This window comes from Sceloporus occidentalis, unplaced genomic scaffold, assembly GCF_023333645.1.
Source record: "Sceloporus occidentalis isolate IW3139 unplaced genomic scaffold, rSceOcc1.0.p SCAF_5, whole genome shotgun sequence".
NCBI lineage: Eukaryota > Metazoa > Chordata > Lepidosauria > Squamata > Phrynosomatidae > Sceloporus > Sceloporus occidentalis.
The window spans coordinates 35,741,043-35,766,174 of NW_028316985.1; the positions used below are offsets into that span (position 1 = coordinate 35,741,043).

Below are 25,132 nucleotides of genomic sequence, written 5' to 3' on the forward strand. Positions count from 1 at the left end.
AACTCACAAACCTGCATCACCAGGGCTGCTGAGTAACCAAATTACTCAAAGTCATTGTATTAAAGCTGCTTTGATTGATGTTTAGAAGATGATGATGATGATGATGATGATGATGATGATGATGATGATGTTGATGATGTTTACTGTCCTCATCTATGTTGTTCTCCTTGGGTCTTTCCATGCTCCACAGCTGAGCTGCATCATGGCCCTCTAACTTACTACTACTGTAGGATAGTGGGACACCTCTCTCTCACTATCAATTTCCTGCATTTTTTGCTTTTTCTTTAATAAATTTATGCTCATAGTGAACATTTTTCTTCCAAAAGAAGCTTTAGAAAATTTTGGAAAGATTTTAGTGAAAACGAAGAGAGCAGGAAACTGACTGGTGGCAAGGCAGGAAGTTAAAAATTGAAGGAGAGGCAAAAGTAAATGGACTAAATGGTTTTGGAAGGTTAGCAGGTCTGCCTCAATATGGTGGCATGAGAGAATAACCTGCTAGTTGTGGATTGCTCCTTCAGCTAGCCTGAGAATGGACCTCTAGCCATTCTCCTTCCCAGAAGCAAAAAAAGAGTCTTTTTCGCTCATAATTTTGATCACTGACTTATTGCTGAAGAAGTTTTTAACAAGGCTACTTTTTCTGTTGATGTTCTTTTAAAATGTTTTTAACCTGGTTGTTGTTTTAGTATGATGTTTAATTGTATTAACTACATTTTAATATGATATTATTGCACTTTTAGTCATATTCCATTTCCAGTCATGCTGTACATCACGTTCAGACTTAATCTTAGCAGAAAGGGAGGATATAAATTAAATGAAAACAATAAGTTTTATGTGCAACCTGCACTTTTCCAAGAATTAGTAATGCAATGGAATATTCACAAACCATGGCGGGAAGTATCAAGTATTTAAAACAGAGGCTGGACAGCCATCTGTTGCGGGTGCTGTAGCTGCATCCTGCATTGAGCAGGGGAATTGGATTAAGTGACATCTAAGATTCCTTCCTACTGTATAATTCTGTGATTCTGCAAAGGTCACATCCGACACTAACATTCAAGAAGAAAAGGACAGGAAAAATGCAAGCTTCTCAGCAGAGGATATACTTATCAAATTTGGCACTGGTAGCAAAATGAGAGGAACTACAGATTTGGCAGAGGGCAGGGTTGAAATTTGAAATGTCCTTGATCAGTTGGTCCATTGTTTCACAAATTTGGTCTTCCAGGTGTTTTGCACTTCAGCTCCCAGAAGCCCTAGCCAGTTTAGCCAACAATTAGGAATTTGGGGAGCTGAAGACCAAAACATCTGGAGGACCAAAGTTTAGGAAACACTGAGTTATACCATTATGACATAAGCAAAGGTTAACAAAGACTGACATTAAAATACCATACTACAAAATGGAAAAAATAAGCACAGCAGGTTGGTACAAGCATTCCTCAGTCAGGACAGAACTACTCGTTTTACAAGGGACAGTAGCTGCAGTTACTGCATGTCCCACCAAACCTCTCTGTCTTCCAGGTAATATGCAGATGATAACTTGTTATGTTGCAATGGTGTGCATTTTTCTGCCCCTGACATACAGTGATTCAGACATGGAAAAGCACAACATGATGATGTTATATCCTGAACTGTAAATTATGAAGGGAAAGAGAAAAGAAGTGGCAATAGACCTGTGCTACTATGACTGTGCCAGAAGAGACACAGGACCATGATTCCCAGACAGAGGTGAACAAGGTCGCTAAAATAAGTACCCAGCTTGTTAGGGCCAGTTATCTTACACATTGTAAACCGCTTAAGGAGTGCTTAAGTGCATTGATAAGCGGTATAGAAATGCACTTGCTGTTGCTAGATGAGGGTATTATGGCACCACTGCAGTACAACCATGATAGAAGGATGTATACTGAGAAACCTCACCTACTCTATGGAGCATTGATGTCCTGCATCCTGTTTGCCATTATTTGGCCTTAATTGGAAGGAAGAAGTAAGGACATGCAGGCATACCCCATATAAACTCATGCTGATTCTGCAACTAAAAGGCAGGAGAGAATTTCAGAAACTTAACTGAAAAAGATGGCTTCATCCTCATGGACTGGGCAAACATTTTGGTTGGAGTGGGGATGCTGAATTATCCTGCATTTTCAAAGAGGACTCTTCCCCATGGTTCTGGGGGCTAATCTAGAAAATATGAAAATATGTCTTAGAGTTTGAAGTGTGCCTTCAGTTTAAATCAAGAAGGGGGGGACCCTGGTGCATGAATATCTCAGCATGAGTCAGCAGTAATGTGAAGCTGTTGCCAAATAAAAGTACCAATTTAGATTGCATTACGGAAAAGAACTGTCCAGAAGACAGTCACACCATTGCTGCAGTGTTTCATCTAGTACGGTCAGCAGACTGATATTGTGGGGAAAATTCCAAGAAGACACAACAAGATGAATGATTCCTATGTTATATATTTTTATAGCCTGCCCTTCCTTTTGGAAGCTCACAGAGCCATATGTGGGGCTCCTAGGATGGGAAGGGAAGATCTTGTCAATGTCATTCCTCTCCTTGGGACAAAGGGATGAAATTAAAACTGTCCTTGACATGGCTAGAATACTGTTCTCTAGCAAACAAACTCGAACTCAACAACAGAGAGCTTTGTTAAGATTCTGCACTTAGACAGAACACAAAAGTTACTTTTTAAATCTCTCTCTCTCTCTCTCTCACACACACACACACACACTCTGAAGTCCCTCCCCCCCCAAAAAATTAAGTGACATTAGGATGATGATTTGGGACCTAGAACAAAGAAGAATGTGATGCTCAATAGATGCCCAACTAGATTATTTATAGACCAGTTGCCCAATCCTGTACAGGGTGAGCCTCCCTTATCTGGAATTTTGAAAGCTGGGATGCCAAAAACCAAAACTTAGTTCATGGGTGGCTGAAATAGTGATACCTTGGATTTCTTATGGTGCAGTGTAGACAAACTTGGTTTCATTCACAAAATGAATAAAAATATGGCATATAAAATTATCTTCATGCTATGTGAATAAGGTATATATGAAACATACATGAATTTTATGTTTTGACTTGGGTCCCATCTCCAGGATATCTTATGTATATTCAAATATTTCAAAATACAAAAAATATATGTAGTAAATATCTAAAACACTTCTGGTCCCAAGCATGTCAGATAAGGGAGACCCAACCTGTATATGTCCAGTTCTGGGCAGCCAAAAAGGATTTTGAACCTGGAGCATGTCCACAGGTAGGCAACCAAAATGGTGAAGGGTCTGGAAACCATGCCTTATGAGGAGAGACTTAGGGAGCTGGGTATGTTTAGCCTGGAGAAGAGATGGTTAAGAGGTTATATGATAGCCCTGTTTAAATATTTGAAGGGATGTCATGTTGAGGATGGAGCAAGCTTGTTTTCTACTGCTCCAGAGAATAGGACCCAGAACAACGGATGCAAGCTACAGGAAATGAGATTCCACCTCAACATTATTAGGAACCTCCTGACAATAAGAGCTGTTTGACAGTAGGACACACTCCCTCGGAGTGTAGCAGAGTGTCCTTCTTTGGAGGTCTTTAAACAGAGGCTGGATGACCATCTGTTGGGAGGTGCTTTGATTGTGAGTTCCTGCATGGCAGGTGGGTAGACTGGATGGTCCTTGGGGTCTCTTCCAACTCTATGGTTCTCTATGATGCTATGTCTATAAAGAAATAAGTCTCACTGTGTTCCATGGAGCTTACTGTAAAGTGTGTTTTAGGCTGCAGTATTCAAAACACATACTAGTAAATCTCGTTGAAAACTATGAGCCTTAATTCTAACCCCAATCATGAGATGATCACTCCACTGGTAAGTTCCGAAGTGATGACTACCTATGTCACCCTTTTAAGGAATAAAACTGTAGTTTAACCACATTGTCAGAATCCAATATTTCAGGTGTGGCTTCAGCTGGTTTGAATTTGGGAGTGTCCACAAGTGGCTCAAAACAATTCTGTGGGTTTTATACCATTGCCAGCTGTATTTGCACTCCTTATCCACATAAGAAAGGTAAAGGTCCCCCAACTCCAGTTCATGTCTTTACATCCCCCTTGATAAATTATTAATCATCTTTGCTGCTTTGCACCTGGCTTGCAATTCATGTAAATATCTACTTCTGTAAACTTGGCATCTTTCGAGACTGTCTTGCCTTCATTTGATTGGTTCTTGTTCTTTTGAAGTTAAAGATTCAAAGTCTGACTCTGGGCAAGTCTACCCCATAAAATCCGAGTGGGCTCCTGATTTTCTAGATTCACTGTAAGGAGTTTATCAGACTCAAGTTTTGGACCCTGCAGTTGCGCTAAGGAAGTGTAAAGAACGTTGCGAAATGACTGTTTCGCGCGATGTCTTACCACATTGCTTGCCTTTCCGTCATTCCCCCATAACGTTATGTTAGCGCTACAATTGCGTGAAAGTTGCGCGATAGTTGCGATTTCCGTGATGCGAAATCACGCATTGCGGAACTATTTACTACACCCGTGCCTTCCTTTTGTCTTTCGCATTTCGCAACAACATATTTGCGCATGCGCCTTGGAGGTTTTGGTGGCATCCTGACCTTTTTGCTTCCCGGGGGGGAGAGGGGAAAGGGGAGAAGCCCCTTCCAGTTTCCTGTTTCCTGTTTTCGCCTGCAGTGTGTGCATGTGAGTCTATGCAGGACAGAGGAATGGGGCTGGGATGGATGACCCCCAGGGGCCCCTATCATTTGCAGCCTCTAGGAGTCCATGCAGGACAGAGGAATGGGGCTGGGATGGATGACCCCTAGGGGACCCTATCATTTGCAGCCTCCTAGGTGTCCTTGCAGGTCAGAGGAATGGGGCTGGGATGGATGACCCCTAGGGGCCCCTATCATTTGCAGCCTCCTAGGTGTCCATGCAGGACAGAGGAATGGGGCTGGGATGGATGACCCCAGGGGTCCCTTTCATTTACAGCCTACTAGGTGTGCATGCAGGACAGAGGAATGGGGCAGCCTCCTTGGTGTCCATGCTGGAAAGAGGAATGGGGCTGGAATGGATGACCCCTGGGGGTTCCTTACATTGGAAGCCTCCTAGGTGTTCATGCAAGACAGAGCCACCCCCCCTCCCCGGGGGTTGTCCTGAAAGGAAGGCCACCGGAAGGGAATGGGGTCAAAAAGCAGCCCAGCATCATGGGAACTTTGCAATCAGTAACTTTAGCGTTGCGTCGTGCTGCTGCCTACCACACCAAACCATTTCGCAACACATTTCGCAAGATAACGGGAGACCATGGCCTGGCTTCCACTTTTGCCCGCAATGCCCCAAAAGGGGAGGAATGACGCTTAAACTACAGGAGCATTGTGCAACAGGCTCCCATAGAAATGAATGGCGTCTGGAAGAACATCGCGCTATCACGTTATTGCGCAACGTTGGTGACGCTAACATTGAGCGATAGGCAGGAAAAATCGCCAAAAACTCATGTCTGATAAACTCCTAACTCTGGGCTTGCCTACACTATTACTAAGGGCATCAAGGCAAATCATGGCACATTTGGCTTGTGCCACCACACTGTCCCCCATTCTGAGGTTTCTTCATAGTAAAATGAACAAATTTTCAGTTTCCCTGAATCATTTTTGGCCATATGCCTGTGGCTGCTCCACTTTATTTATTTTTCCATCTGTCCATCAAACATATGAACATATGCATTTCTGCCCTGGTCCAGGTCACTTCTCTGCCTCCTTTTTTACCATGGGAAGACTAGCCTTCAGATATCACTAAAGCTAAGCCAAGCAGTTAATTGGAGGTGTGCAGATACAGGTATAAATATCTACCAAGCAGATATACTGATACCCAGTTATGCACCCAAATGTAGCACCCTTTAAAAAATGGCAAACAGAGCCACTCGAACTTCCCACCTCTTGAGAATTATTATTTCTTGGCAGGAACTATCATGTTACTGCTATTCTCTGTCTGTTCTGCCCCAGCTTCCACAAGTTCCTCCCTCTTCTGCCAATGTGAATCCACTCATCTGACTTTTCCTAGCAAATCTGGAGAAAACAAAGATTATTTTTTTCTGCAGATTAAAGGTCTCAGGTGCCTTAAAACCTTGAACCCACTGTAAATAGGACAAAACACCATGTGGGCAAGTCACCACCTGTTCAAAATGAGTTTTTTAAAAAAATATACAGCCAGCCCTCCATATCCATGGATTTTTTTTAATTCACAGATTCAAGCATCCATAGCTTGAAATATTTAAAAGATATATAAATTTCAAAAAGTGAACCTTGATTTTGCCATTTTATATAAGGTACAATATTTTACTATGGCATATTTAATAGCACTTCAGCATCCATGTATTTTGGTATCCACGGTGGATCCTGGAACCAAACCTCAGTGGATACAAAGGGCCACTATAGTGTAGACAGCCTCTTAGAAGTTTATCACACAGGAGGAATTTCTCTTAATTTTAAATGAAAAGAAGAACGCATTCATGTGAATTCGCTAGTTCAGCAAATTTACGTGAATTCAAATTGTGTTTGAACTGACTTCCCATTGTCCGAAAATAGCTTGCCATTGCCCGAAATTGCGTGTGGTAGTCTATCACGCAATAATGCGAAACCCCATGATTGCATTTGGACTGACTTCCCATTGCCCGAAATTGCATGTGGTAGTATATCATGCAATAACATTAAACCCCTGATTGCGTTCGGATTGCCATTGGATTATACTTCCAATTTCCCTTGTCAGATAAACTCCTTAGTCATTAATAGCAAAAAGCTCCCATCATCAACCCAATACCGTTTTCCCCCTTGATTTCCTCCAACTAAAACGAAGGACTTCACAGCCGGGGGGTGGGGGGGAGAGCAGTAAAAGATTAAACAATTGAACAGCACTCAAATTCAATTAAACATGGGTCAACCGCAGCAACTAAAACAAAATTCCAAGTACAATTGGCCTGGCATATCTAGGGCCCACTGCGTTGTCAAAACAGGCATTGTATAATGGCTAGTAGTCAAGCAGGCTTCTTATCACTGTACTCACCGGGACTGATCTCTTACCTGTGTCACCCAATGCAGCTGGCAGTCCTGTGTCCCATGAGTGGGCTTGTGCAGCTATGCTGCAGTGAGTCAAGGCAAGAATCTAGTGGCTACTTGACTCCACTACCAGGGAAGTCTGTTTCCCACAGAAGAGGCTGGCAGCTGCCTTGACTGATTTGGTTTACCAAATGGCGGCCATGATACTGTAATGAGTTAGAAAAATTATTGTTCACTTGGCACTCTGAGCCATTACAGCACTCAAAGGTATAGCTGTGAATCTGTATGTAGAGAGATCTTGTAGCACCTTTGAGTTTAACTGAAAGAAAGAATTTGGCAGCATGTAAAAGCATCGGAGGAAGTAGACAGAAGATTACGGAAGTTCATGCTGCCAACTTCTTTCTACCATTACTGCCATCCCTGGCTAAGCAAGAGGAAGAAGGAGAGGCAGATAACTATTGCAGCACCATTGGTGAGTGGTGCTAGGGAATGATGCTGAAGGGGCCAATCCAGGGAGTCTGTCCTAGACTTGAATTGAGCAGAAAAACCAAACATTCACTTATAGAAAAGCAAAAGCTAGTAGTAGGTCACTTAGGTCCAAAGGCCTTCCTGAAGATCATGTTTTTATTTAGCTATGTAAAGGGATAGAGTGCTTGGGCCTTGTGGGATTCCTTAGGGGAGCTTTTCACAGAACTGGCAGCACAACAGAAGAAGTCCTGCTCATAATGGATTCTTGCTGAGCTTCAGTCATCACAGACACATGGTACAAGGTCTCATATGTTGAATAGAGCACACAGGGGAGGAGTAGATCTTGCAGTATTAGGCCCCAAGTTGTCCAGCGGTTTGAAGGAAAGAAACAGCACCTTGGATGGAATCCAGTAACAGATAGACAAAGTGTGTAAAGTTAGAGTCACAGGCTTTGTTTCATTAGTGCTAGTCCATAAACTAGCAGCCAAACAAACTGGTTATGGTTTCCAAATGCTTTTCAGTGCATTTCCATTTTGAGCATGTTACAATAGTCAAGTCTTGTGCTAATGAGCATGGTAGCAACACTATTCCTAGATACAGCTGTTTGTAAATATATGTACTTGTAGGCCACTTCTTGGTGCAAGGCAACCACAGGCGATTATGCTATTTAGAAAAGAATCATGTACAGCAGGATTAATCTATGTGCAGCAGGATGAAAATCCCCTTTAACAACCATCATGTACAGCAGAATTAAAATTCCTTCTAACAACAAGAAATACAACTCTGTATGCCTCTGAGTTATGTGTTCTCATGTTTTCAAATGTTGGGGGAATATACTAATCATTCTAGAATTTGCTGCTATTTTGCTGTATCATGTTGCTCTTTTTTTGAAAGTGCAAAATGCAGTATGCAAACCTATTTGTTTGTCTGTCTGTTTGTTTCATATCCTGTCTTTCTTTCAGTATGAGATGCAAGGTGGCTTACAATATGTCAAAAAACAAAACATAGCTAAAACAATAATATGGTTTTTTAAAATAAAAATACATAAACAATCCAATTAAAAGTGTTTCTTGTGGGTTTTTTGGGCTATGTGGCCATTTTCTAGAAATTTTTCTTCCTGACTTTTCGCCAGCATCACCAGAAGAAAATTTTCTAGAACATGGCCACATAGCCCAAAAAAACCCACAAAAAACCATGGATGCCGGCCATGAAAGCCTTCAACTTCACAATTCAGTTAAAACATCAATTTAAAACAGTTTCGAGGCATAATAAAATATAGCACATTCCATTAAAATCTTTTTTAAGATTAATTTTAGGATTATTTTTTTTAATCTTGAGCTATAAAATCCCTTTTAATCTTAAAAATCTGATCCATGCTGTCTTTTAGTGAAATATCAATGGATTACTACTGCTGCACTTTTGAAACCCAGTTAGGACAGATCCCTCTCTAAGGAACTTGTCACTGGAGGAGACTGCATAGAGAAACCCTTCAAATGGCATCAGTAAGAGCTAGCAACCCAGTGCTGTGAATTGACCATATCACAAATGGGACGTATATGTGCCCGGTGTAATGTTTAGCTTGAGTTTTGATAGCACTGTTCTGTTGGCCCATTAGAACAAATACAAGAATACAGGCATAACAATGCACACCTGCTGCAGAAAGTCTAAAGCCATTTAAACATGTAAAGAATGCCCATCATTTGATATACAGTCATCCCTCCATATTTGCGGCTTTGATATTTGTGGATTTGATTATTCACGGATTTCATTAATATGTTCTCTCTAGGACTGTCTAGGTCCTCCAGTGCAACTCTGTGGTCAACTTTAACTAAAAGTTGCACTGAAAGACCATTTGTAGCTACTCCAGTGCCATTCTATGGTCAGTGTATGTTGGACATTGACCACAGAGTTGCACTGGAGGACCTAGAGATTCTTAGAGAGGTGTCCTCTCAGGTAAAAACAGTGTTTTTGTTATTTGTGTTTTTTCCATATTCACGGGGGTCTTCTTCCCCTAACCCTAGCGAATATGGAGGGACAACTGTATTTTCTAAATAACTGTCTAGATTAGCCTACATATTAACTTTGTTAACCTGTTCTTGTTATATGTTGGCCACTCTCCACATGGCTATGACTACTTCAGATATTTGAGATTCTCACCTATTGTTCTATTGATCTATGCATATAAGTATATAATTCTGTTTGGTGAAAAACATGCCCTTTATAGCCTCGGGCCTTCTTTCTTTCATTTTGACACTCTTCTGATAATCAAACCCAAAATCCGTTGACTCACAAAATCAGTTGTTGAATGTTAGGTCAACAATTCTGTGAATCCCTTTGATTCAATGGGTCTGTTCTGGGTGGGACTAATAATATCCAAATAAAGTAATTCTGAACTTAACATAAATAGTTTATTTCCCGTATCCCAACATAGTATCTTCCAGCAATGTTAACTGGGGTGGTTGGAATTTAATTCAACACCTCTGTGTACCACCATGTTGGAGAACCCTGGTTTCATTAAGATAGTTTCTCAGGGTGAAGGGAACATACAGTATCTCAGGATGATAGCAATGCCTTGAAAAATATGGGTATATACATTCTCCTTTATTAGACTTTTTTTACAAACAAAAAAAAAGAGTTATATATTCTCACCAGCTGTGATTGATGCTTAATATATCACACTTAATGATCTCACTAGAGGCCACTTCTTGATCTCTGATTTTGGCTTTGAAATCTTAGGGCCTGGGATGGTACTAACTTAGCAAGCCTACCTCTTATTCAAACTACATTTAATACAGTGCAGAGGTGGGAAACCTCTTGCAGTCAAAGAGGAGCACACTAAATTGTCCTTTGCCACTGCGAGCAAATTTGCTGCCTCAATTACAGCTGATATTTGGTGGCAGTTGTGACAGCTGTTGTGCAGGGCAAAACTAGAACAAAGCAGTGTCTTTTTCCCTTCTAGACGTGACAGGAGAAGAAAGGAGGTAACACCATGAGTTGGTAGTGGCACCGGCAGGGGAGCCATAGGGCTGTAAAAACAAGGTATAAGGACTTGATTGTTGCCTGACACGGCCATAGCGTAACTCACATGCTTGTGTTTCACTATCTGGAAATTAAACATATGGCCTTTGCCATGGTTCAGGTCTACCATGTGTACAGAGGTGCTGTTTAAACTTTCTCCCCTACCCCAGCTTCAGCAGGTAACTCTTATGGGGAGTGGGGAAACAAATTTCAGGAGGAAAGGAATTCAAAGACACAATACACAATAGGATCTTGCAGCACCTTTGAAACTACTGGTAACTGAAAGATAAAAGTTGGTAGCATAAAGATCTCTTTGCATACAAGAGGAAAGGGTTAATTTTTAAAACCCTGCTACATTAGGGGGGAGATTTTTTTGAGCAAAAGTTTAAACCTCCTTTCCCCATGCACACTAGTCCCAATTTGGATTAGGGGCAAATGCATTAACTTTTGAGTAAACGAAAACAAGAAGGAGCTGCTTGCCAAGGAATTGATGTAGCATGTAGTTTGATTCTCAGTCTTCGCTTTCTGTTCCTCTTTTACACTCCTGTTACCCAATTACTGCTAGCTTTACTTCAGAGCTCCAAGGCTATTGTTATACCTCTGTCAATCTACCATGATATCTCGGATTTTCTGTACAGATAGTGAAAGGAAAGCATAAGGATCAGTATGAAGTGCCTTGGTGCTAAGCCAAATGAGTCCAAAGGTGCTCAGGTCTATTCCTGAAGGAATGTATGATGTAATACTCATGAAGCGAATACCACTGGTTTCCACTGAACATACTGCAAAGGAAGGGAATTTAGGATTTAGCCTCATAGACTATAGTCTACATGTCCTCTCATGAGGCAGATATTGGATTTCTAATTCCATATTTACCCCATACCACCAATATGAGGTTGACTTGAGGGGGGGGGGGGAATTTGCAGTGAAAAATCCAATAAGCAGAAACGTAGACTCTCTCATTCACTGGTCTTCTCTTGAAAATCTCCCACTACCTGTCAATTTTTAGACTATTGCCCCTTTCCTTCATCACAATAAAAGGGGGTTGGGGTGTCCTTGGTATGTTTGCAGGAGTAATTAAGTCTGAGAAGGTTTGAGGACCTCCCCTGTGAGTGCCGCCTCCTCATTTGTTTTACCTCAAGAAGTCAAACCTTGGGAGCACCTATTTGCTGAGGTAGTGTATCCTTCTGCCTTTAGATGGATCAGAGATGCCATCAAGGCAAGTCTTTGGGGCAGAAGTCCAGGGTCCCACTCAGCAGAATGAGCAGGAGGGCCCCCAAACACAGCAGGGCTGCCATACATCAAAATGTGGTAAGTGAATTTGGTAAGTAATGTAATATACTGTATATGACTCTCAAAAGAGGAGTGGGGAATGCATATGAGCTTGGCCATGCATGGCCACTGGCCATACTGGTTGGGAGACTCTGGGAGTTGTAATCTTAAAAAGGTAACTTTCCCACATTCTATGGCTCAAGTCTGAATTTATCCAGCTGCACCACTCAGATGGAGTCATATCTGTGAAAGGGCACAGTTTATGTATTATTGCTGCTACTTGTTTGGAGCCCTTGAAATAGTATGTACCACTAATACTTACACGGTGACACTGAATCACATTAGGCTCCCTGGATTGTGATTTATCTGGGAAACCACTAGAGTTGGTGGCGAGAAAGAGAGGCAAAAAATAAAATAAAAATCATATTGCTTTATATTTTATATTTATTGCTTGATTTACACCCTGCCTTTCCCCCAAAGTTAGGATCCAAATTCAGTCAGGTTTCTAACACCAGTTAGTTTTCCTCATTACCTCGCCCCCAAACCCCTTTAAACCAATAGTTAAACCATTCCTATAGGCTAGTAAGTGTTTTAACCTTTCTTTCTTCCTCTCTCTCCTCCTTACCCATTCCCTCCTCCATTATCCCAATCATAGGATGAAGATGAGACGCCACAAGCTCTTTTTGACTCTGTGCATGGCTGGTCTTTGCCTCATCTCCTTTCTTCACTTCCTGAAGGCCCTCTCCTATGTCACATTCCCCAGGGAACTGGCATCGCTTAGCCCCAACCTGGTCTCTAACTTTTTCTGGAACAATGCGCCGGTCACTCCTCAGGTCAGCCCCGAACCTGGGGGTCCAGAGTTCCTTCGAACACCACTGTATTCCCATTCCCCGCTACTCCAGCCTCTGTCTCCAAGCAGAGCCAGTGAGGAGCTCCATAAAGTTGAATTTGTACTGCCTGAAGATACGGCAGAATACTTTGTACACACTAAAGCCGGCGGTGTCTGCTTCAAGCCAGGCACCAAAGTGTTGGAAAAGCCAATGGCGGGCAGGCCAGATGAGAAAATAGAGGGAGCTGCTTCAGGGCGCATAAGCCGGAAACCTCTAAGCACCAATGGGACAAAGCGGCGTAAATGGGTGGAATGCGTGTGTCTGCCGGGTTGGCATGGGCCCAGCTGTGGTGTGCCCACTGTGGTGCAGTACTCAAACCTCCCCACTAAAGATCGTCTGACCCCACGGGAAATACCCCGGAGAGTCATTAATGCCATCAATGTAAATCATGAATTTGATCTCCTGGATGTCCGTTTCCATGAGCTGGGTGATGTGGTGGATGCCTTTGTGGTCTGTGAGTCAAATTTCACTGCATATGGTGAGCCACGGCCACTCAAGTTCCGTGAGATGCTGCTCAATGGCTCCTATGACTATATACGCCACAAGGTGCTCTACGTCTTTCTGGACCACTTCCCCCCTGGTGGGCGCCAAGACGGTTGGATTGCTGATGACTACCTGCGCACTTTTCTTACTCGAGATGGCATCTCTCGCCTCCGCAATTTGCGACCTGATGATGTCTTCATCATTGATGATGCAGATGAGATCCCAGCTCGTGATGGCGTGCTCTTTCTCAAACTCTACGATGGTTGGACAGAGCCTTTTGCTTTCCACATGCGCAAGTCTCTTTACGGATTCTTTTGGAAGCAACCTGGCACCTTGGAGGTAGTTTCTGGTTGCACAGTGGGCATGCTCCAAACAGTTTATGCCACAGATGGAATTCGCCTACGCCGGAGAGAGTACTATACCATGCCAGGCTTTCGGCAGTATGAAAATAGCACTGGTCACATCCTGGTGCAGTGGTCACTGGGCAGTCCGCTGCACTTTGCTGGCTGGCACTGTTCTTGGTGTTTTACTCCTGAAGGAATCTACTTCAAACTGGTATCAGCCCAGAATGGTGATTTCCCCCGCTGGGGTGACTATGAGGATAAGCGTGACCTTAACTACATCCGGGAGCTAATCCGGACTGGGGGATGGTTTGATGGCACCACCCAGGAGTACCCTCCTGCAGACCCCAAAGAACAAATGTATGCCCCAAAATATCTATTGAAGAACTATGAGCGGTTTAGTTACCTATTGGAGAACCCCTACCAGAAAACAGAGGGGGCTGGGTGAAGGGAGCGGGGCTTGCATGAGCAAATGAGACCTTATGGAAAAACAGGACAGCGAGATGTTTCTTTTGTTTTTCCTTCCTCCCCCACCCATTCCTGCTGGGGAAGTGTATGTCCTCTCCAGTCTCTGTCTTCCCCATTCCTGAAAAGAGACTTGGGTGTGGATGTGCAAGGGCAATTCCTAGTCATGTGAATGAGGACCAGAGGAAGTAGGAACCAGGCCCAAGAACTAGCAGGAGGTATGGCTCCTTCGCCTCTCATGTAGGTTGGAAGAAAGAATCTTATGCAGAAAGCACCTCTCTATGTGAGAGGAGAATAGATAGGAACATGCAGCTGAATGAATGAGGGTGTGAATGTGTCAGAGCCTCTATAAAGTCTTGGCACTTGAGATAAGGATGGTACTGAATCCCCCTTTTAAAAGCCAATTTGGTTCTGAGTCATTTGAAATCAGTGACTCTTCCATGGGCTCTGTTGTCCTTTAACATAGAAACTGCAGAAAGGATACAGGTGTAAACTCTTCTTGCCTTGGTGGTTTCACAGCAAATGATGAAGCTTGGCCAAAGAGCACACTGACCTAGGTTACAATGTTCTTATTTGTAGCTGGGAACAGAGGATTGGCAATTTCAATAAAAGGGTGTGTGTGCGAGAACTTTTGTAGTTGACAACAGGAGTTGTGCTCGTCTCGGATATGTATATTTTTGCCATGTGTGTTTTATTACCCACTGGTGTAGTATGGGTGCGCACAAAAAAAATGGTAGCATGGTAGCACCAAAGAACTCTGCTTTCCTTCTCATGTTTATGGACATTCAGGGAAATTCTACAAACTGGCAGGGTATGAACACTGAAAAGTGGTGTGATTTTGCTCAGTAAATGGAAGTTTTGGGTTGCCAGCCTCTGATGTGGAAGTAAGAGGGCTGCAATTTACAAGGGACAGATTAATTTTAGAGACATTTCCCTCTTCCACCACCACAACAAAATGTGATGTTTACATTTTCTTCTGAAATGGGGTGCATGTAATGCTTCATATTGCTTCTAAGGAAAGGAGACATTGGGATGCTAATGCTCTCATGTCCATCCTACTACTTCTGGAACAGGAGAAGTGTAAAGGTACTTGGCTCTATGATGCCGCCATTTTGAGGATAATGCTGTATTGTTAGTCTAGCTTTTGCATACCCACTGAGGAAGGAGGTTGTATGTTTAATGGGATTGATTTAAAAACCTATGGTTACACCCAGGTGCCAAGCACTTAATATTCAGTGGATATTTGCATCCTTTCCCCTTCAGTGAAATTGCTCCAGGGTGACCCCCCACATCACTTTGTGGAGTCAGTGTCTTTTCAATCAGGGTGAAAGGTACTGTAAACTCCATGTCGAGTTTGCTGCTAAAGAAATATATGAAACAGTGAGCCACTGCATTAAGTGCAAGAAATGGTGAAATACGTGCAGTTAGAGTAGGAACCCATCATTCCAAAAAGTGCTCTTTGCCAGTGGAACAATGTGTTAACTTTTTAATTCTTCCCCATTCTAGCTTCCTTTAGTTTTCACATTCTTTTCTGCCCTCATATATGCCCCTTGACTCTTCTAAAAGACACAGAAAGTGCTGCATGTATGTCTGCTTTTCCCAACCCAGTGCCATCCAGATGTGCTTGGATGGTGTAAAAAGCCATCCTGCAGATTTGCTGGAGCATGAATGCTCCAGCCCACTGTCTTGTATTGTAGTTGCAATTGTCCCCAGACATACTGTAGCTTACCTGACCTATAGGTTCCATGTAGCACGTTGGCACTCTGCCATTTCCATATGACAGAACATTAAGACCTAACACTCAGTTTTGGTGCCCCAGTTGGTCTTGTGGACAATCTTTTACGTAAAGTAAGAGCTTCTTTTCTAGCAACAAGCTTTCTAGAATAGAAGTTTGAACCATAAGGTGGTGGGTTGTACTGTTAGCATTCATGCTTCAGCCAACTTGCAGGATGGCTCCTTCTACCATCCAAGCATTCTGTTATGTAAAAACAGCATGTGTAGATTGATCTATACACCTTTAAAGTGGAGTAAGCTCTTTTTTTGACAACACACAGCTTAAAGCAGCATTCAGCTTGAAGGCTCTGCCTTCTTAGCTGAGATGGTGAATCGTTACGCTTGCTTTGCTGCCTTTTGCCTTGTGTACCTCCAACATGAAGCACTTTTGGTCAGTGCTATACTTTCAACTCTGTATACATTATCCCCTTGCTCTATCAAAATGTCAAACTGACCTGCAGATTGTGCTTCACCGTTAGGGGATAAGGATTGTGACTTGCACACAGCATGCCCTGGAAAAGATTGTTTGAGAAAATGATGGTGCCTTATAGAGCAGCCATCAAGTTGCTGGGCTAAAGTGACTACCTAGTATTAGCAAAGAAGTAAATGGGAATGAACTGGCATTAGTGAAACATTATGGTCCCCAAGACTACTACATGGGATAGGGAGAAAGCATTTTCTTTCATTCTTGGGAGGAAATGAGAGCTAAAACTCCAACATCCAGTTTGGGGACCATTCTACCACTATTATCATGCTGGTTGTAACAGAGATAGGACTCGTACCATCCTCCAGAGATTACTGGTCTAGAACCCCCAGTATTCCTCATTAATGGCTATGTTGGCTAGAGATGCTGGGAATTGCACTTGATTCCCTTTCTTTGATTAGAGTATGCTCCTTTATTTCTAGTATGCATGTAGAGAGGTGTAAGCAGCACTCAAACTCAAACTTAAGTCATGAGCTGAGACTTTTGAGGCTCTGAATTCAAATCATAGAAAAGTGCCCAGTCAAGGAATGACACAGCTTCACCATGCTCTCATACTAGGCTGTTTCTTTGCCAGAATGCACTCCGTTCTTCCTTGCACCAGCTCAGCTGACTGTTCATTTTGGTCCCTGCACTTGCTTGACAGGGTGTGCTTTGTGTGTGCCTCTAGGACTGGCTTTCACAATTATCACTCATGAATTCTTAATACTTCCATCAGTGCAGTCTCTAGGCTCCATCTGTCTCTGAAGCACAACACAGGCAATTCCTAGCCTCGCCTTTCTTCTTTCTACAACTCTGTAGCCCCCCTCCCCTCCCCTCCCCGTTCTCTTTCCCCCCCACTTCCTTCGTTTTCTCCCCTCCTCCACTTGTGTGCAAGGAACAGATCCCATTGTAACTGGATAAGTTAACACTGAATTCCTTTGGGACTCTGAAAGGACTCTTTGTTCTGCTCTCCTTCTTTGGCTGCACCAAAGTGAAACTTGAAACTGACCCTCTGTTGGGGAGGAAAAGGAAAATTTTACAGTAAAGGCTTTGCTTCTTCTTTTTTCTTTTAAAGTCACTATTTGCATATGGTGGCTTCTTTTTAAAAAGAACCCCTTCCCATTTAAGGATTGTCTATTTAATTATTTATTATGTAGCTAGAACATAGACCCACAGAACTGACATTGAGGAACTTTGCACTATTTTTTTTAAAAAAACAACACTTTGGGTGGGTGGGTGGGTAGCAGCAGGTAGTGAAAAAGAGGAACTACTTTGGGAAAGTGTCATGCCTTTGTAGTTGGGAATCTGACCCCTGACTTTTAGTAAGAAAATAGAGCTGACTTGCTGTGTATGCATCATAAATACAGCGTTCAGCCTGAAGGGGAGGTACTGAAAATGAGTGAGTCACGTCATCTTGTATGTGTGTGACAGGTAGAAGAGGCAAACAGTAGAGTCTTCTGATGATTTGAGAGCCTGAAGGCACATCTATGCACACACACACACACACACACAAATTGAAGAGGCTTACACAAGTAGGGATTGATGCAGATACTGTAAACTTCAGAGGGCACATGGCTGACACCTCATAGTGAGTCAGTTGTATCCATGTTCGTTCCATACAGAGATTCTGATCTCCTGGCCATCACTGCTGATCAGACTCACTGTGGGCTGGCGGTGATGAGCAAAGTGGCCCCCTATTTGGTGTGGAGCAGTGGTTTCCCACAACATACAAGTTCTTGCTGATGCTTGAAGTAATTTTAAAAATATTTGCTACTGCCTCTACACTATTGGTTCTTGGTTTTCATTCACTAGCAGTGTAAAGGTATGCAGGTGGCATTCACTGAAGCTGCAGTGAATGATAGCCTGAGTTGTATGGTTAGTCCTGAGTAGAGTTGATGCACTGAATCAACGGGATATACTTTTATGTTGACCCACAATTCAGCAATGGATTCAGTGCCTGTGTTGAGACTAATCGATTGATGCAGGCCTGTGGTTTGAAACACATCAATAGGTTTTTGAAAGGAAACTGTTTTTAGAACCTCTTTGGTCACTTTAATGGGAAAATAGTAGGTCGGCTGAAGTATTTAGTAGAGGTCCTTCCCTACTCAGCAGAAGAAGTTTCACTATCGTGTTGTGTCTGACTACTTATAAGAGTACCAGTGGTACTGTATCCACAGTCCTACAGTCATGGACATTACCTTTAACTCTTTCCAGTGCTGGCTTGCCACCTGGAGACTTCTGGCTTGGCTCTCTTCTCTTTCCTTCTCATCCCCATGAGTAGCTGAAGGAGGGTGAGAAGTACCTCTTGTGGTTGCCTAGCAATAACAGACCTAGTTTGTCTTTCTTTTTGCCTTCCACTTCTACCCCACTCTTTCTTAGCAAACCTCCAGGACAGTTTAAGCTTTGAATCATGGCCAGGGGACATCAGCTATGTCCAGTAACTGACACTTAAAAGCTTACTTTGTAGAAGAGCTTGGAAAAGTTATTTTTTGACTGCAGCTCCAGACTCCATCCACCAGCATAGCCACTATCCATGCTGGCTAGTTTATCCTGGGAGTTGTGGTCCAAAAATGTATGTTTAGAAGCTTTGCCTTGTAGCCAACATCTAAAGGCTGTCTTCTCATTTGTTGAGAAAAGCCCTCTCCTTTACAATGCCATGTTCCACTTGTTTGCCCTTTTTTGAAATGGATGCAAACGGAGGTTGCAGAATTGTTCCTGGACTGTCTCTCTTTTCAGTTGCAGGTGCAGAGTAGACTGCTCTTCTATATTTTAGAACAATTCCACCTCCCCCCCCCCCCCCCCAGATAGAAACATAAGATGAAGAAAATTCCACCTGCATTGGGCAAAGAACTAGCCTAGGATATTCTAGGATATGGTAATTTTATATATGTAAACATTGTCCATGTGGTCTCTTTTCAGCACAGGAAAGTAGTCCAGGATAGTAAGAGTTCTTCCTTCTTTATATGAACTAGGCGTTAGAGAACAGCACCTTTGACCTTCTCTTGACTACTTTTTCACTTTCAGTTTCTTATAACAATATAAGGTAGCAAAATGTATAACTTCTGGCACCAGCAATTCTCTGGTAGTAATCTATTTGTATGAATTCTCACTTAAGCTCATAGGTACTCTATGATCTTGGAAGCTCTTTGCCACCTTATCTAGTTTGATGAGACAAAGTTGGTCCTGCACTGAAAGCTGAATTTGGTACAGAACTGAGGGCTGTTCTTTTAGGGGCATTGTTATTCCTTCTCCCTTTCCTCTGTATTGTCTTCCTCAATATCTGCCTTAAGCCTGGGTGTTCAGTGGCTTAACAAGAAAACTGGGAGATTCATAACTTATTTTCTGTAGCAGGCACAGACAAATGCTCTGGGTCATTTAAGTGGAAACCATGGTTTTTATTTTTATTTTTAAATCATGACTGGGTAGAGCGTAGATTGGAACTAACATTTGCTCTTGGTTTCTGCCAGCTCCTATCCCACCATGTTTCTCTGTTTGTCTTGTGTACCTTCTCTGTCTTTTACTAATGAAGATCAGACCTGAAGTGGACACTCTTTAGATTTCAAAGGAACCAGATGCTATACAGATCTTAAACTAAGCCATTTGAAAAGAGAGAATGGGACTCGACAAACTTGTATTCATATCAGCCTTCAAAGTGCTTTAGTGTCCTTCTGAATGAACTTTAATAAGCGGAAATACAGAGGTAGCAAATGATGGTGTGGGGACAGAAATTGAGAGGGAAATTTGAGGACCTTAAGCACAGTATGAAAAAAAATGATACACCAAGCCTCCACCAACATGGTGCCCTTCACATGTGTTAGCCTGCATCATCCTGTATTTCCCATCATACCCAATACTGGTAGGGATGATGGAAATGTAGTTCTGCATTTATGAATGGCAATGGAAAGGGAGAGGCTGTATTACACATTAACTGAAAATACCAGGGCTGGTCTATCTACCTAAAAGGGATATGAAGAAAAATGATCCACAAGGGTGTACAACCACTGTCCAGTGCAATTCCTGAGGCAAAAACTGAGCAGTATTCTGCAGGGAAGAGTCTTAAAAATGAAAGCGCCATTTCTCAAGGAAAAGCTAGATAGGGGCTTTCTCGTACTAGCAAACCGTAATAGCTTTTGTGCCCCCTGTTGGCTAAGGAATATATGGGACTTGCCAAATAAGTAGAAGAAGCCCTTTAAAGTCTAATTTATAAATAACTTTTGTAAGGATAAATCAAAATGTACATACTGAAATCATTTTCTCTGTAAATGGTTGGATTTCATTTCACCCTTAAAGGGATGTTTAAAGGAAGAAATAAAACAAATTACAAACCGTGAAAGGGAAACTGGCACTTGTGGCGTTCTTTATTTCCGACTAAATGGAATGGCATTCATTGGAATGGAGCTGGGGAAAGCTCCCTTCTCTCTTTTAGCTTGGAACTGAGTACATTTGTAGACCCGTTCACTTTTGCCTGGCAGAGCAATGCCCAGTCAACTGAAGGACCGTATGCACAGTCAAGAAATGTTTGTGTTCCTTCCATAATAGAAAAATAGAATAGACACATCCCTCACTTTTTGACAGAGTGCTTTTCAACAATCTGCTTGTTCACTACTATTAAATTATTACCAGAACCCATTTATTCAACACATGGTCCACTCTTTCAACAAATATAAGCACAAATAGGAGTATGAATACCCATCCAGTGCTGTATTATAAGCACATGATGACACTATAAATGACTCCTACAGTATACAGAGTGAACTAGAAGATGGCACTTTACACAACACTTTTGCAACTATATGCTGCTCCCCTCCATTTTAGTGCCATCTTTTCATTCAGTTTGTGTACTGTACATTGTAGAAATCATTTGTGATGGTAATTGTGTGCTTATAATATTGCACTGTACAGGTATTCATATGTATGCTTATACAGTAATACAATACTGTAATATGGGTTTTGCATTTCAATGATTTCCACTTTTGGACAGTGCTCTAGTCCCTAAGCTGTCAAATAAGTGGGGGACTAATACATGACATTGACTTTTGTATCATTCATATTATTGCCATCTGGAGCCATATTTCTTCATGCTGGGATATTGCACACAGTTATCTAATGAACAACACAGTAATACAGAACTGAAAAGTGGTTCAGTGAATCTCTAGACAACTCTGTTTACTTACACAATGCTTACCTGACCTGATTATTTTGTTTCTCATCTTTTTATTATTAGTTTTGGTTAAAAAGTTTGCTGAAACATACTAAACTTTTTTTTCATGGTGTAAAAACCTATTCCCATTTTTTCATGTTATTTCTGCCTCTGGTACAAAATTTTCTATTGAAGAGGTCATGCCCAGGAACACACTTACTCTATTACCTGAAGTATACATGCACTTGGACACCCATATATGACAGTTAACAATGACAATGGCTCTGGGAGTTGAGGAGTATGAGTCAAAAAAGGAACTTTTCCAAGCTCTGATTAAAATATGTTAACCCACCTTTCTACCCTAATATTTCATTAATATTTCATTACATGTTGTGCATGACCTTTGATGTATAAAACCACAAAAAGAAAGGGCATAAATTGAAATGAATACTAAATACTGAAAGCAGGTTATTACAGTACTTTTCAATTAACTGGACAGCTCTGGTCCATCTATACAGAGCCCAGCTGTGGAAAAGATTTATCTAAGGCCCTGAGCAGATGGACTGTATCATGCCCCATGTCCCAACCTGGATTGCTCCCTGGGCAATGTCGACACCTGCCCATCCTTGTGCTACAGACCTGCTACCACTGCACACCCCCTACCTTATTCCTCCATTGCCACTAGTGAGAAGCCTACTGTTGACGTGTCTGATGTTGAAATGGGGCCCCGGGCTGCAACCTGATGGCCAGGATCCCAATTTCCATGTCAGACGTGGTGACAGGCTTCTCATTAGCGGCAACCGAGGAGTAAGGTAAGCGGCACATGGGCCATTTGGTCTCTGGGGTTTGCCATAGAGTTTGAAAGAAACTCCACTGCAAACGGCAGGTCATTTTGACCTGCGTTAAGGACCCTTTGCGCTGGTATCAGGATAGATCAGTGGTTCCCAAACTCTGGTATTCCAGAGGTTTTGGACTCCAGGTCCCAGACCTCTTGACTGTTGGCCAAGCTGGCTGGACCTTCTGGGAACTGAAGTCCAAAACAGCTGGCGGACCATAGTTTGGGAATCACTGGGATAGATCCACATTTGGTCTGCTGGATCTGAGCCTGATCCCAGCCTGGGGCTAATGGCCTGCTTTGTCAAACCAGAATGAGACAAACAGCGCTGGGTAAATTTACAGCGCTTTAAAAATAAAGGTTAATAATAATAAAGCGGCTGGGGGGGAGGGGGGGACTCAAAGTACAGGGAAATGTGGACTGGCTACAGTTTATTTTTACCATTTCTTTAACCCAAGCTGAAGTCAGATGTTTGGACTGATATCAGCCCTTGTTCAAATGTTCTCTTATTACCCCCTCTCTTTTTCTTCTTTCTTTGCAAAGCTTTGGATTATAGGCTTGCTGTCTGGCTGTAGGTCTGCACTCTGCAGATAACCACTCTTTAAAATAAAGCGAAAAGGATTTGCTATAGCATTCTTAAACATCTAAATATTCCCTTTGATACCGGTGGGCCTCCTTCTCTGGTGCAGCTTTGAAAGATGGGGATTTAATTGCATTTAAAACATTTTGCTATGCAATTATTCCTTTGTGAAATAAAATAAGATCAAGCTTTTTACTCAATAAAAAGGTGGTGGGGATTTCAGTATTGCTCAGTATTTAGAGAAATTATTAAAGAAATCATAGGTTTCCAGTCTATGCTGGATAACAGCCAAAGTGATTATTACTACCTCACTTAAGATAATACTCTAGAAGCTGATACAGCAAGTACATCTTGAACTGGATTACTATTGAAGTCACCAATGCCTTTAGTTTAGTTTGAGCCTTCCCAGACGAAACAACAAAGAGTTCTCAGAGCAGAATGTATGTAAGGGAGGGAGGACTCCTCCACCTCCAAACTATATATAGATAGCACCATGTGAATTGCACTGAGTGCTGCCAATAAGAAAGCACTGTATAGCTGATCCATATCCCCCTATTTAACAGATTATCGTCATCTACACGTACTTTTAAAAAGATGGAGAGATCAGTAGAGAACACTGAAAGGTTATGTATAGAATATGATGGTTTCTGAACTGCCTGCAACATTCTGTTTTGTTCACTGGGGTATGACTACAATTTTGCCAGTTTAGAATTCATTCTAGGGAGAGGGATTATGGAGAACATAAAATCCTGTGGGATCAGACCTGTTGGCCCAGCATTCTGTCTCATGAGTGGCCGACCAGTTGCTTATGAGAAGTCCACCAGCAAGATGTGAGTCCACCTGCAGCCTCCTTCTCACATGCTCTAGTAACTGATAGAAAAAGGATATGACTTCTGGTACAGGAGGGACTATGTATTCATAGTGACTAGAATTTATTGATTGCGTTGTCCTGCATGAAGTGGAGGAAACACCCAAAAGGTATGCGAAGAAAATAGCCTCTTGATTATAGAAACTCTACTGAGCTCCACTATATCTAAGAAGCAGAAAGAAGAAACCACCTCACCCCTAAAGCCTTTTCCACAAGGAGTGGCAGCACTGTGTCCTGCTGAGCTTCCCAATAGTCTATCATGTGTAACTCAAAGGGGGAAAGTACTCCCAGGCAAAAATAACCAACTGACATGGGCATCTAGAGCTACTGTCTGCTATTTTAGAGTAGACATTGATGTGCCCACCTGCATTAAACTTGCTGAACCAGCTAGTGCAACTAACTTGTCCCTCCACATTCGCTGGGGTTAGGGGCATAGGACCCCCGTGAATGTGGAAGAAACACATAACAAAAACACTATGTTTTAAACCTGAGAGAACACCTCTCTAAGTCTTCCAGTGCAACTCTGTGGTCAACATCTGCCAGACAGCAACCGCAGAATTGTGCTGGAGGAGCTGCAAATGCCTAGTGGAGTGTTCTCTCTAAGAATCTCTAAGTCTTTTATTGCAACTTTTGGTTAAAGTTGACCACAGAGTTGTTCTGGAGGACCTAGATATTCCTAGAGAGAACATATTAATAAAATCTGTGTATAATCAAAGCCACAAAAGCCAAAGCTGCAAATGTGGAGGGACAAATGTATAGACATATAGTCTTATGATTTGCAGGCATCTGCTGTGCAGAGTTAATCCATCTGAGTCTCACAAATATCTGCCAAGAGGTATTCGTACTGTTTAGTTAAAAAAATAAACCAGTAGGCATGTTTCGCCCATACAAAAATTAGAAAACCATGTTGAGATAGATCTTTTATACGTCTAAAACCAAAAGGCACAAAAACCTGTCCCAGCTTTCAAAATCATTAGACTTTTTTTTTTTTTGGGTCAGGCAGGATGTTTCAAGAATGAAGAAGGGTGAAAAGGAAATTAGAAGGGTGTGAAGAAGACATTAAGAGGTCATGTTGGCTCTGAATGGATCAAGAAAGAAAAGAATCTGACACTGGGCTCATTAGACAAGGTGTTGTTATTTAGTGTCTCTTAGAGTGGCATTACTTAAAAGTGGTGGCCCTGAGCCATTGGCTGCCAGGCCCAAGCAAGTTTCTGGAGGGAAAGAAACAAATGTACCCAGTGGACACAAATGTAGTGCTGGCCCCTGGTAGACTAGGAAAAATTAGTATCAGTGCTCCACAAAAGATAGCCTAAGCAGCGCTGCTCTAGAGCAGCCACTAAGCTTGATGAAGACAAGAAAACAAAGTCCCCCCCTCCAAAAAGAATTCTCCATTTTGAAAACATGAATTCCCTCTAAACTCTCTATCTCTAATAAGTCTGAATTTAGATGATTATGACCTCTATCCCAGGCTTCTATTTATTCAAACCTTTTTGGAAATGAACAATTTCAGATGTTTATCAGAAGGGTCTCAC

At 42.2% G+C, this 25,132-nt stretch overlaps 1 protein-coding gene across 3 annotated transcripts in view; it reads left to right on the forward strand.

The window, feature by feature from the left end:
- MGAT3 (beta-1,4-mannosyl-glycoprotein 4-beta-N-acetylglucosaminyltransferase) overlaps positions 1-17,399 on the forward strand; it is a 63,378-nt gene extending 45,979 nt beyond the window's left edge. The window contains exons 2-3 of one of the 3 annotated variants that reach the window (XM_089528227.1): positions 11,688-11,814; positions 12,418-17,399. In XM_089528227.1, the coding sequence (XP_089384353.1) occupies positions 12,419-13,924 (1,506 nt within the window). In that variant the 5' untranslated portion in view covers positions 11,688-11,814; position 12,418 and the 3' untranslated portion in view covers positions 13,925-17,399. The remainder of the gene's footprint in view (positions 1-11,687; positions 11,815-12,417) is intronic. The other 2 variants (XM_089528226.1, XM_089528228.1) reach the window with 2 other exon arrangements.
- The last annotated feature ends 7,733 nt before the right edge of the window (positions 17,400-25,132 follow it).